Source organism: Danio aesculapii, chromosome 5 (genome assembly GCF_903798145.1).
Source record: "Danio aesculapii chromosome 5, fDanAes4.1, whole genome shotgun sequence".
Lineage (NCBI taxonomy): Eukaryota > Metazoa > Chordata > Actinopteri > Cypriniformes > Danionidae > Danio > Danio aesculapii.
This window is the reverse complement of record NC_079439.1, coordinates 50,338,011-50,351,681: the sequence shown is the minus strand read 5'-3', so window position 1 is coordinate 50,351,681 and position 13,671 is coordinate 50,338,011. Positions and strand designations below refer to the sequence as shown.

The 13,671-nt window shown below is 36.2% G+C and overlaps 1 protein-coding gene across 5 annotated transcripts in view; it reads right to left on the bottom strand.

Moving 5' to 3' along the window:
* Positions 1-13,358, bottom strand: part of hnrpkl (heterogeneous nuclear ribonucleoprotein K, like) — a 21,182-nt gene extending 7,824 nt beyond the window's left edge. For 3 of the 5 annotated variants that reach the window (XR_008837854.1, XM_056458411.1, XM_056458413.1), the window contains exons 1-11: positions 13,286-13,358; positions 11,408-11,518; positions 9,616-9,713; positions 9,473-9,529; positions 8,566-8,609; positions 4,213-4,285; positions 2,673-2,786; positions 2,440-2,568; positions 2,040-2,350; positions 1,374-1,427; positions 1,088-1,127 (exon numbers count right to left, since the gene is read on the bottom strand). Coding sequence is in view for 4 of the 5 variants with exons in the window: in XM_056458411.1 (XP_056314386.1) it covers positions 1,088-1,127; positions 1,374-1,427; positions 2,040-2,350; positions 2,440-2,568; positions 2,673-2,786; positions 4,213-4,285; positions 8,566-8,609; positions 9,473-9,529; positions 9,616-9,713; positions 11,408-11,468 (981 nt within the window). In the remaining variant the exon portion in view is untranslated. Of the gene's footprint in view, positions 1-1,087; positions 1,128-1,373; positions 1,428-2,039; positions 2,351-2,439; positions 2,569-2,672; positions 2,787-4,212; positions 4,286-8,565; positions 8,610-9,472; positions 9,530-9,615; positions 9,714-11,407; positions 11,533-13,285 lie in introns of all 5 variants that reach the window. The other 2 variants (XM_056458412.1, XM_056458414.1) reach the window with 2 other exon arrangements.
* Positions 13,359-13,671: the final 313 nt, after the last annotated feature.

The window sequence follows — 13,671 nt, the reverse complement described above, 5'->3', positions numbered from 1 at the left end:
ATGAATCATACGCAAATGAAGCTTGACGCTTCTTATGGCAAACAACCAATATGCCAAGATCTCCAGTGTGTTCTCCATTGTTGCTTCATAGGACCTAAACATGATCTAAACATGAGGAAAACATAAGAGCGGCACTCCCTCTTGAACACATTTGTGCAGGCTCGCCGTGTTTCTACATTTGAAATAATGAACGAGTGTGCAAAAGATGCGATATGTGAATGGCCTGTACTAATTTCTTCTTTGTCCGAGAATAATATCAATTACAACTTTCTGATGTACATCACGCCTACCAAGGGTACGCAAACCTGATTAGGTTTTACCCAATGTACTGGTAAAAAAAGAAAAGAAAAACCACTTGAGGTCATGCAATGAAGTGACTTTACTACAGCCAAGTAGGTTAAGTCACTGTTTCACTACACACCCAACATACCTTAAACAGTGTCAAATCAAATCAATTGCTTGGTTCAAGGGGCTTTATCTTTTAAACAAATCCTTCTTAATGATTTATTTTTGCATGGTGACATTATCAGAAAGTAAATAATAAAAAGAGTTTGCAGATTTTTTTATAATCATAAAAAATATTGCCTTTTGATTTTAGGAAGAAACATCATCTTACGTTTTTCACAAGATATTGGCACAGTGGCTCACTTAGCATTCAGATTTTAGAGTTCAAACAAATATGATATTTGTAAAGACAAAATGTATTTGACATATGCTTCCTTTCAATATGGCCACCAACATGGCTTGTCCTCTAGAAAGCTCAACTCAGTGAGAGCAGCATTTCCCAAAGATCATTGGCGAGTGTGATGGCTTTCACCTACGTATTTAACTACTCATTGGTAACCAAGGCAACAAGTGATTCAAAAATCTGTTGCCAAGCAACAGCAGGCCAAACCAGTGCACTAGGCATAAGAGCTCCACATATGCATCTATTACACTGTCACTTCAGAGAGAAAGAACAAGCCATTCCACGTTTTTCTGAAAGTGCACATTAATGAAAGGAAAAAAAAAATCTCTTTACATCAAGTTAAGTGATGAATCTCAATATATACTGCAAATTCCTATGCAGAAGTTAGTTTAGGCTTACCATGCTTTCATAGCGATCTCCAGGCCGTCCCCTTCGGTCACTGTTTACAGGAAGAGAGAGACAAGCTTAATTTTACATGGGACAGGCTTCTAAATGCTTACTCTCAAAATAATAAATATCATCAAAAGCAAAAAAGACCAACGTTTAATGACACATTTTAATTAAAGCAATGACAAAACACATGCCATAGCAATTTGACTTAACCACATATTAACTTTGCTCAGTTCCGTTTAGCTTTTGGTGTGAAGTTAGGGAAGTTTAATCTACTGCTTTTGTGGTCACTTACTTTGGTCTGTCGTCCATATTGCTGTGGTAACTCTGGTGGGAAAAGCGATCACCTCTGTAAACAAAAAGTGGCACAACCAGCTATTCCCTTTGCATTTCATTATACTACATATACTGTATATAGTCCACACACAGCAGTGGTTGGATGATAAAAACCTGGCGTGTCTTAAGAGAAAAATTTTTTTGAACAATGGCTTTTAGTAACCATATAAAATAAAAAAGCAGTCCCAAGGTGTTACTTCACCACCTATGGTGTGCATTACTTGCATTATATACATAACACTCCTCATACTATACACCTAATATTATGCAAATCTAATTTGCATTGTGTTAGGTATAATGCATAATTAGTTAGGATGTAAGGCAGGACACACAGTCCTCAAAACTCATAAAAAAACCTCACTGATTACCTTGTTTCAGCATTCAGAAAAATTAATGTAAATCATTTAAAACTCCCATGGAAATTGTAATCAAGTCACCTAATTTATGAGTGAAAATGTGCAAATAAAAATTACAGTAAAGAAAATCCACACCTGAATTTAAAACATCATGAAGCAAAACAACAATCGTATTGTTAAATTTTCTATTATTTAGATTCCTTGTTACAAAACTGAATCCTGTAGTTTGCAGGAATCATTGCAACACACCGCAAGCTACATCCTCTTACCCTCCTCTAGGTGGCGGTGGTGGAGGCAAAGGCAAATTTCGGGCCCTACTGCCACCACGCCCTCCTCTGCCGGGTGGTGGTGGAGGTGGTCCACGACGTGGGCTCATATCATCATAATCCCGTCTGGAAGGGGGGACTGAGCGACTGCCACGGCCAGGAGGCATGCGATCGAATCCTCCTCTGCCTCTCATTGGGAACCCACCCATAGGCCGTCGCCCTCTCTCCTCATACATCATGGTGAATCCACCATAGTCATAGGTCTCATCATAAAAGTTTGGATCATAAGGCTGGGCTCGACCCTTAATGGGAGCCTATAAATAATGACAAACTTTATTTAGCCTAAAGAAACTACAGGTGTTGTTGAAGTCTACTCAGGAAAAAAAAAAAGTCACATTCTCACTTCTGAGATCAGCTCCAGAATGACCTTGATGCACTCAACCACACGTTCAGGTTTTCCCCCAACTAACACCACTCGGTCAGTGGAGTGGGGGCAACATTCCTGGAAAAGCTTGATTGTAGTCTGGGTATTCTTAAAAATAAATAAACATTTCATTAAGTATGTACATTTTATTGGGAAGCTGATTTTAATATAGGTTTCTAACAATTAGTTTGACATGCATGCTTCGCACAAACCTCTCTCAGTTCTTTGATTTTGGCACCTTTGACCCCAATAATGCCTCCAGCCAGACTCTGATGAATCAGCAGACGCAGCTCACAGTCAAAGTCAGTCCCGCTGTAGTGCTGATACTTAAGGAAACAAATTGAAAGTGAATGTTTAAGGACAAGTGCAAAGAATTAAATATATCACAGAATTAAAACAAATAAAATAAAAAGAAAGAACACTTTCAGACACGCCTTGATTACTGGTGTTAATCTGGCACCCAGTGGTCATTCCCCATTTATCAAACCCTACTTCACCGTTTTAACAGAGTTGGCAAGACAGAGGGTCTTTGACAGCAGGCTGTCCAGATAAAGGTAAAAATTAAATAAAAATTAAAAATTCTTCAATACAGTAGCTCTTATCAAGAATGAACAATAGCTGATTTTGACTAATAAATAAGTTTGATGGAAAGAATGAAAAACAAACATAGCGGGGTTATAATAAAATAGAACACATTGCATGAGTAGTGCTTTTATTCAACGTTACATCACAACATTGGGAGATATTTTCTGCAGCAGGATTTGACTGCTGTAACCATATGAGAAAATATGATACATCTGTGTTTCGGAATATGGAAAAACTGTATCTGATTGGGCAGTTAGAAGATTTAACTCGAGCCATCACCATACTGGTAGATCTGCCAAAGATAACTGTTGAGTGGGGTCAAAGTCCCTGGCGTCTGGCTGACATCTATACCTTTTATTACATTTGGCTAGCTAAAGCGATCTACTCCCGGGAGGGGGTAAATTCAGGAGCCATGCGATTTACTTCAAGGAGGAAGTTGAAATTGGGGGGCACGTAATTAGAGCTGTATAGCCAACTTTTTCGATTTTAGGCGGAGAAAAAAATAAATAAAATTAAATCTGTTGGCGACGTCCAATAGACTAATAGGGGGGGGTGATCACCAGAATGGGGAAGTCCCAGAGTAAAATGAGAAAATATGATATACCGGTGTTTTTGGAATTTAGAAAAAACGCTTCACGCTGTTTTTATATTATTTATACTTGTCACTTTTATTCCTGTTTTGACACGGTGTATGAAGTGTGCTATATAAATTAACTTGGCTTGCCTATATGAGATGGGAATACATTAAAATGAAAATTGTAATTTGAGTGTTTTAAAGTCAACTAACCTAATTTTAATAATTAACAACCCAGAAAATATTCATCTCTTTTTTTTCTTTCTTAATATCGAACATCACTAGTGGAGCATCACACCATGCAGCATAGTCTTTTTCTTTGTTTCATATTTTCAGTTCCATTTTTCTTTTTCCTTTGAAAATTGAAAATGCCATTTTGTTTTTTACAACAAGCATGATACAGCTGCAACTTCAAAAATTAATAAAGACTACATTATTTCTGAAAAAAAAGGCTACTTTATATTATATTTTAGAGTACCGGTAATGTTTAAATTACAGTAGACTCTTACATAAATGATTTTAAAGGTAGTCGGTATGGATTAAACCTCATACATTCGATTCAAATTATATTACTTAAAGATTTGTTTGCTTACCTCCTCCAGAGTAGGGATGATCTTGAGCAGAATCTCACCAATGGTGTCTATATCTGCACTCACACTCAGGATACTGTAGCACAACAAGCAAAATAAAAGACAAAAGCAAAACACATGGATACAAACCTTTAGATTACAAACACTGCTGTATACCACAAAGCAATGAAGAAAGGGGAAATTCTTAACCAAAAGAAAGTAACTTAAAAGGACTGCTGAACACATGTTTTAAGTCTTCCAACACTGGACTGAGATACGGGCAACTGACATGCACTCAGTTCTCGCACATTCAATTAATAGGCCTTGAAGAGATGGGCGACAGTGGAAGGGCTGAGACTGAACAGGCACTTTTACGGCTACATGAGCCGAGAGAGAATGAGAGAAAGCAAGACGGGCCTTCTTACTATTATCCCACCACCAGAACATTTGGGGGAAGAAAAAGGACAAAAAAGAAAGGAGAAGAATTCTATGGTGCCATCACATTCTCTCAACAACAAGAGAAATCAAACAGAAAACTAACAAAAAATGCAAACGAGGCGAAGGGAAGAATGAGAGACTTTTGCAGATTAAGAGCCTGAACGCATGTAAGCTAAGAGCAGAAAATAAAACAAGGGAAAGGAAATGCAGCACCAGAGGAAAAATCAAAGACAACAGTGATGAGTGAGAAGGCTGCGCCACAGCGCAAAGCTCAGAGTCATGGACAGTGATGTTGGGAACAGTGAGGGAAGGGGGCTCGGGGTTTGGGGGCAACAAGGACAGAGTGAAAAAGAGATGTGCGTTTACATAATTCATCAGCATCATCAAAAGAAAATAATCATCCAAACTAGGGCTGGGCAGTATGACGATGACGCATTTATGGTCAATATATTTGCAAGAATTAATGTGACTGCAACATTAAAGCCCTATACACGCCGACAACAACTTTAGCGCTACTCATCACAAGTGGATGAAGGCTGAGGTCGCTAATGTGCATTCCCACTACTGATTGACGAAATTGGGTGTAATTTTCTTAATTATCTATCTATATATGTTTTGATTATTTTATTGAACATTTCTTTACATTGAACAATGATGGAGCTATACTTGACATTCCAAGAATGTGGCGTTTTCACACATTAAATGCTATTGTTTTCAGGTGCACAGAAGCTCTTGTGAACACGCACCACAAGCATGTTCTTTTGTTCTGGTTCTCACATTAATGTTACTAACCATACTGCAACAAGCTTGTCCAGCATGTTTCTAACTGAAGTATTGTTTTTATAAATAAATATATATATATATATATATATATATATATATATATATAATATATATATATATATATATATATATATATATATATATATATATATATATATATATAGGAATTGAGTCTCTTGAACAGTGCAGCATAAATGTGGCCTTTGAGTTCAGTTTGCAACAACCTGAACGTCATTTACAGGTTTATTACCTGTTAATGACAGCCTATGCAGGTTCTGTTCACTAAAGTAGACATCATTGGCATGCACGCGAGCATCCTCTCGGCAGTAAACAAACAGTGCGTCAGCTCACGTGTGATTTTGCGGCCACGAATACATGATTAAATTAAGATAGAAATTACATTTTTGGGTAAATTATACTTTAGAAATACAGTATGTGACATTTGACAACATGTGGAGGTTTCCATGTTGTTGGGCAACATATACAAAACAATGTGAAGACTTGAGTGATCGCCTGTATGCTTCTCTCCTGACTTTGAAAAAATAATTGGCTGAATTGCAGAAAAGCTGAATTAAGATCATGTGTAGGGTCGAATCGAGATCGCGATCTTTTTTTTCGATTAATCGTGCAACCCTAATGCGTACTAAACTAAAGACCTTGTAATATAGTTATCGTTAAAACCGCTATTCTCCATCAATAATTCTGAATGACATTGATTTGCTTTTCAGTTACAGTTAGTTTGTTTTCTTCCCACTAAAAACAAAGATTTTGTTGAAGAATTGGTACAAAAGTGTATAATGTGAACAATGAATTGCATGCACTCTTAGGTCCCGTTTACACTTATACGTTTTAGCTGTAAAACAGCATTTTAGAATGAAATTGATCTACGTCCACGCTGGCGTTTTATCTCGCATTTCTTATCAGATCTCAGTCCACACAACGCTACTGAAAATGCTCATCACATGACCACTCACACTCTGGCATGCGCTGCGGAGTATGCGTACGTCTGAGCTCCAGGCAGTCAGCAGGTGCTTTGAGCACAGAACTACAGGTGAGAGCTGTGCACGTCAGACGGTTTATCAAGGATCTACCGCTGGATCTAATCTCACTATATTTGATCAACATGATATTGAATTTATCTTATTGTCTATATCTAACAACATATTCGCAGACTTTGGCCTTTTGAATCTATTGTTCTCAGGTAACTTGGTTTGGCTAAGCGCAAAGAGAAGTTAATATATTAATTTATGCAACCACGTACACAGAATCTGCATTTTATTGCTTGCCTTTATTTGCTATAATGTATAAACTTATTGCACGTTATACTTTTATAATGGCCATTATTGACTATTAAATCTGATATTCAGCAAAAGAGATGGTATGTTCCATTTTTTCAATAAAAATGAAAGGAGGCATTTATAAATATGTAGCTACATGATGCCTTAACATTTTCGGGGGCTGTTAAATTCTCAATATTAAAATGAAAATTGACAGTTCCTTATATCCCGTTTTCATTTTATTGTTAAAATAGCGAATCAGTGTGCAACATAGTCAGTGTGATACGAATGACGTTATAAAGTACTTTACCTTTGAAGATTTACCCGACGTGTCCTCAGGAGGTTGTTTTCCATATCAAACTTGCGAAGTCTGAACTTACAAGGCAATGATTCAAGAATGAACTTTGTGTAGGCTACTAGATATTGGCAAAAAGTCCCAATCAGGGGTGAGTTTCCCAAATCCGTCATTCCAACAAACATTTGCAAACTGCATCGCAAACTTGTACATTTGCAACTACAACTCTAGAGCTGTAGCTAGAATCATAGTTCAGCCAAGAGTTATGTCGTTGTTTGGGAAACGCACCCCAAATAGGTGAATGTCTGCAGCCACGCCTCTGTTTTCAGATGTCTCTGTTTTTCCCCATTCACACTAACACAGAGCAGCGGCGTTTATAATGAAAAGGGTCTCTTTAGCATTTCCAAAATGCTTCATTTTCAGCGATCGAAAACTCAGGCGTAGTGTGGGCGTATGGCGTAACAGTAGCAAAATGTATGGATTTTAAAAACGAAAACGTATTAGTGTAAACAGGGCCTTAATCTATGTGGCTTTGTATCTTTAACAAAAGCATAAACACTTTTTACTGACTTGTACCATTGGCTGGTGCAGCAGTCACTGATTTTACTCCCATTGGTAATAATCAAAGACTAATTTGCAAAGCATTTATATAAACATTTCTGAAGGTTCATCATGTGTCTCCAATCACTTAACACATGTACACTCTCTCACCATCGTTTGGTCACAGTCACACTTGTTCAACTGAAAAATGAAGGGGATTGTCACTGGAGGTGTGCATGGGGCTTAAGGTGAAATCCAACAAATTGGTGTCATTGATATAAGCTTCGAAAACTAGTTTATTGCAGTTTTAGATAATATATTTGATCTTTACTAAAATATACAAAGAGTAATAGTTTTAATATTTATTTGTCTGAGGTTATTGAGGAAAGATTAAGATTGAATTCTACTGTTGAGCAGTCACAGGTGTGGCCATTTTCACCGACCTAAATTTTAACAAAAACTACACATTTATCACTTGTTGATAAAAGTGAACTTTTTTTCCCCCAAAATCACACTCCAAACTAATCATTCGGTTTAATTAATTGGGTATTTTTGTTGGTATTCAAAATGATTTAAGTGAAAACATAGAAAATTCCAAAAATAAAATACTAAAAAGGATAAAACAAAAATGTATTTCATTACAAAATACATGTTGTTGAATGTGCATCCAAATGACATTGTCATACCACCCAGCCCTAATTCACACACTTCATTCAGCAGAGATTAACAGGAGTGTGTTCTCCCTCTCCATCTGAGCGAGGAGAAGTGCTTAATTGTATACATTTCTGTGTGACAAAGAAAGTTCGCAAATTATATTCAAAGACTTTATGGGCTGTTGGGGAAGGAGAGAATACATATATACAAATATATAGAAAAAAAACAAACAAACTAAGACCAAATTAACTCAAATGGAACAATACACGTTTCTAAAAAGGGGAGGGGGACTATATGTGTGAAAATGTTAAAATGAAACAGAAGGCAGGTAATCAAAGACATGTGTTCTCTTTCTAATCAGGCAGTGAGGCAATAACTGGTGGGACATACCGCTCTGGGCCACTGCTGTCTGGGACTGATACACTGGCATTGTACTGCATTGGTCGTGGAGGTTGGCATTGGGCAAGGGCATGATGTCAAGTAAGGTGCCCGTTTAAGGAGGGGCACGTTTATGGGCGGGGCCAACCGGGGTGTCAGGTGGGCGGGCGTTCAGGGGCGGAGGTTGGGCCAACATCAAGGTGGGCAACGCAGGAGGGGCAAGTCGATCCAGTACATGGGCAACGGAGGAAGGTGGCCAAAAACAAACAAAAAAGTAAAGGAGAGGGAAGAGGGGGAGAAGGAATACATTTTTAATTGAATACAAGGCTATACTCATTAATCTACTGTCCAATTTTCTTTTTCTTTTTTTGAAGAGACTTGGCAATGAATGCACAAGAAACAGGGCTGGACAGATCTAAAGACAGTTTTAAAGTAGAACCACTGGGCAACAGTGGTTCACACAGGACTATTGGTCAGCTCAAGAGTCAAGACATCTGTAAATGGATTTTCGAAGTAGGGCAGAGCGAAAGAGAATGCCTTCAAGAACAAAGTCGAGAAGTAGTTCCCCTTTATTAGGCAATGTCAAAGACTCAATAAATGATCTCATTTCAGAGAGCTTGTCTGTCCAAATGAGCCAACCTATAGCTACAAAAATGGAAGATCTGCCCTAAGGATCAAATGCATTGAAATATTTCCTGGATTTCAATGGGATTGTAATGGACGGATTGGCGTCATGAGTTTTGATTTGTTAGATTTCAAATCTGACTTGATTTGTGTTTTTTTTTTTTGGGTTGATTTAGCTGAAATGCTCATGAAAACTGTTGGTCAAAGGATTTGAATTTGCTGTCAGAAATCTTGTTTCATTAGAAAACATTGCACAAAAGTTTATGATATGGATGCAGTGTGTTCTTATACTCACATCTGTGCGTAAAGCTTTAATGTTCTTGCCTCCCTTTCCAATCACTGCCCCCGCATTCTGAAAATAAAGCAACCATTGTTAAACCGGTCAACTTTATTATTAAAGTGATGGAGAAGAAACGTGAACGTTTACATTACACTCACTTTGCTCTGGAGAAGCACTCTGAGTTCTACCATTTCATCTGTATTGCGGGAGCGTTTGAATGCCTGTTCCTCATCCATGTCCTCAGCAGGGCGCTTGCCTGAGGGAGTGCAAATTTGGCACATGAGCCTCAACAACAAGACGTTCCTCTTTAAACTGTTCGTTCTGAGAAAGTGCCATCAAGGAATTCAAAACATAACCAGGCAACAGTGGTTAATTTTCGTACAAAATTTGAGAACCCATAGAAATGTCTTCAAATGTTTCTTTAACCATGACACATTTCTTAATTTTGGTTGATACAATACAAGTTCAATATCAACTAAATTTAAAAGATGGCCAGAAATGCCACAATGGATGTCCAAGGTCTGAAATATGATTTAGCCTGCGAAAGTGTCTCCTATAGAACTATACATTTTAAAAATAATAGTAGTAGAAATAAATTTGGTTCACATTTTATTGGTATTACTTAGGTCTTCATAGAATACAAAAAAAAAAATAAACAAATGTATAATTAAACAAACAAAACTGCGTAAACTACAGCATAAGCTGATTATTCTTATAAAACTGAAATAGCAAAAATACAGCAGCAGCAAGGATGGAGTCAGCATAAATAAAATTAAAAATATTTTTTAAAAGGTTAATTATGATATACATACACACACACACACACATATATATATACATATATATACATATACATATATATACATATACATATATATACATATACATATATATACATATATATATATATATATATATATATATATATATATATATATACATATACATATACATATACATACACACACATATATATAATAAATAAAAATTAATAAATACTTATAAAAATAAATAAAATTGAAAATACAATAAAATAATATAAAAATGCATTTTAACACAATAAATAAAATGAACAAAAAATTTATTTTATGAAATTACAAATAAATTAATTATTTATAAAATGTAATTAAAAATAAATAAATTACATATACTGAGAAATAACAAAAACACATGCTGCACAGACTTTCATAGTTGATACAACTGAGGTTGGGCTTGGTGCTGATGTTTCGGGGACAAGTTGACTTTTTAACATGTCACTTCCTTTTTCAGTGCATTTGCTACGTAGGACATCAAACATCGGCCACTAGGCCAAATGCTAAAAATCTATCTGCATGCATGACAGAGAATTTCAGTGTTCAAAAATCATACTTTCCTATTTCCACTTCTCATGGTTGAGCAAGCACGAGCGCACAAAGGTGAGAGCAAGAGCAAGCCAGTTAATGTGCTTCACCAAAATGAAGTCAGAGTTAAATAAAATAAATACTTTTCTGAGAAAAGGTAAACGCATTACTAATCTATAGGTGCAAACATCCCCTCTGTGTAACGTGCAAGCATTTACAGTCTGCCCAGCCCATAAATTGCTAGTCCCACATATTTTATAGTTAGTTTGTACAAATAATGGTCTCTATTTTATAGTTTCTTGCAAGCATGGTTTGCCTTTGACAGATCGCTCAAAATATACATGTCAATTAAGTAAAAACATTTTATTGTATTAAAAAAACTCCATAATCTATGATTCTGCAAAAAAAAAAAAAATTCACCAGAGAGATATGAAAAGCAAACCTTGTCATTTTGCTGTCCACTCCTAATGCTGACAGATGATCGGTGTAATTAAAGATTCTTTAAATCGAGACTTTTAATAAAATTACTACATGAAAAAATTCTTCTAAAACAAAGACTACAGAAAAATGTGGATGGACATTATTGCACTATTCTGAGACTATACATTACCGTTAGTGTCAGTGTTACTGAAAGTGGTATCTTCGTCCTGCTGCTCAATTTCTGTCTCCATTGTCTTCAGCCAGCAGTAAAACTGGAATAGGCTGTCCTCGACGAGTAACTCTAAGAAACATAAACTGTCAACAGAGCAGACACCACCATATATCTTTAATGTCAATTTTCAAAAATTGGAATAATCGTTAGGCTACATTTTTCTGGGTCTTAAAGTAAATGTCATATCATATTATTGTGTCAAACTATTTAAAAAGGATAAATTAATAACGGTTTACTGCTCCCCAAAATTCAAAAGCTTGCTTTTTTCCAAAAGACTTTTAGCTGATGTCAACAAGGCCTTATTTACTTCTCAAAAGCTCGAACCACCAGGTGGTTCAAAACTAGTTTTAATCAGGTGGCAATGCAACATTCTGTCAGGACTATTTACTGTAAAAAATAAATAAATACATTTTTAAAAGTTATGTTATATGTTAACAAGTCATAAAAAAACCAATATGATCAATCGATAAATCAATGAAAACAAAAACATGATATATCACATTTATCATTAGAATTAAATAATGTGTAGCCTTCTAGCATGTAATACTAAAATGCTAATAGTAATAAGTGAGATGGTATGCTTTTGACATCAACAACAAGCAATGTGAGACGATTTTTCCCTTTGCTAATCACGGTTATTCTGTCACCCTAGCTAAAAATTATTACATAGTTATTTCATGTCTTATTATAATACATTAATATTATTTCTCAGCATGAGTCATAAATTTAAAACCACTGAAACAACTTTTAACAAACGAATCATTCCCAGATTTAAACAAAATCTCATCGCCCTACATTTATATCCTATTCAGTTCCGAAGCATGCCATTTCTCAGTTAAGACTGTGCTAATACCACGACGCAATGATGTGTCATATTTGACAATGCTATGATGCTGAATTCGACTATTTTCCGGCGGGTACTTCACACACAACGTACGTCAAAATAAATGGTAAAATATCCTAGTACTTTTCCGCGAACATGAGCGTTCTTGTTTGAAAACATACAATGTTGATATGCTATGCCTGCGTTTATTTAACAAAAAAATACAAAATACGAATAAAAATATTGCGTTATGCAATAAAAATACGCAATAAACATGTGAATTCAATATTAACTAAAACGCGTCTTTATTAACATCAAGTCTATATCAAGTCTACACCCCGAATACCTTTATTTTAATTACTAAAAACGACATCTCGTTAAGTAACATTTACACCGGTGTATAGTATAAGGACTGGTTTAGGGCTGTGTCAAGGCCCTGCTTCAAAATGGTGCGCAAGTAGCATTTAGCCTGCTAGCCTTACAGTTACAGTTAACGTTCCCATTACAGCTTTAGCGTTCACTGAAAGATAAAACTGCTATATTTACGGAACTTTACAAGAGCAACACATACGAATTTTGTGTACTATAACGGAACAATCTTTTTGTACAATTTAACTAAACGTTTTTTTTTTTTTGCGGTTTCGATATGCGTGCACAAAATGGCATGTTTTCCCAGCTTTATTCTTATTGCGAGTAAAATTACAGCACGGGGTTCGGTTGGTTCCATTAACTTTTACGTATTTGTAAAACCACTGTTTTCATATACAGTATTGTACTTTAGCAAGACAGTGAGGAAAGTGGTTGTCATTGACTGTTGCGTCTGATCAGCAGCAGGAAACTCTCCATTTTGAGAAGTGCTTAGCAAGCTAGCTGGCTAATTTACACCACGGCAACGCATTTAATCTGGTATAACTAACGTTCGACATTTCTTTGATTTATTACTCCAGGGTATAACTTCAATATTGCAAACGAAAGTGTCTTTGTAGTAACAAGAATCAAAATACATTACTAACCTGCAGGCAGCCCTTCCGTCACACCAATTTTCACCCGAAAATTCTACGCCTTCTGCCTTGATTTCATTGTAGGGTTAGGTGCATTTCTTACCTACGCGATTGGCTACTCCTTCCACAAACGCGCAGCTTTATTGGTTTAAAAGACTGTCAATATAAATTCTAAGAATCTAATTGGACAAAAGACCAGTCAGCGATTCAACATAGGCCCGCCCCTAAAGCGTTTGCTTACATTATAGGTTATCGTCATAGCAACTGACAAGCGTTCTTGTCTCGTTATTCTGCGTTAACAGCTTGTCATCGTGTAGTCATCTGCAATAAATAAAAAGAGACGGTTTAATTACCATTGGAAGTTAACGAATAACAACTGATAAATGACCTCTCACGTC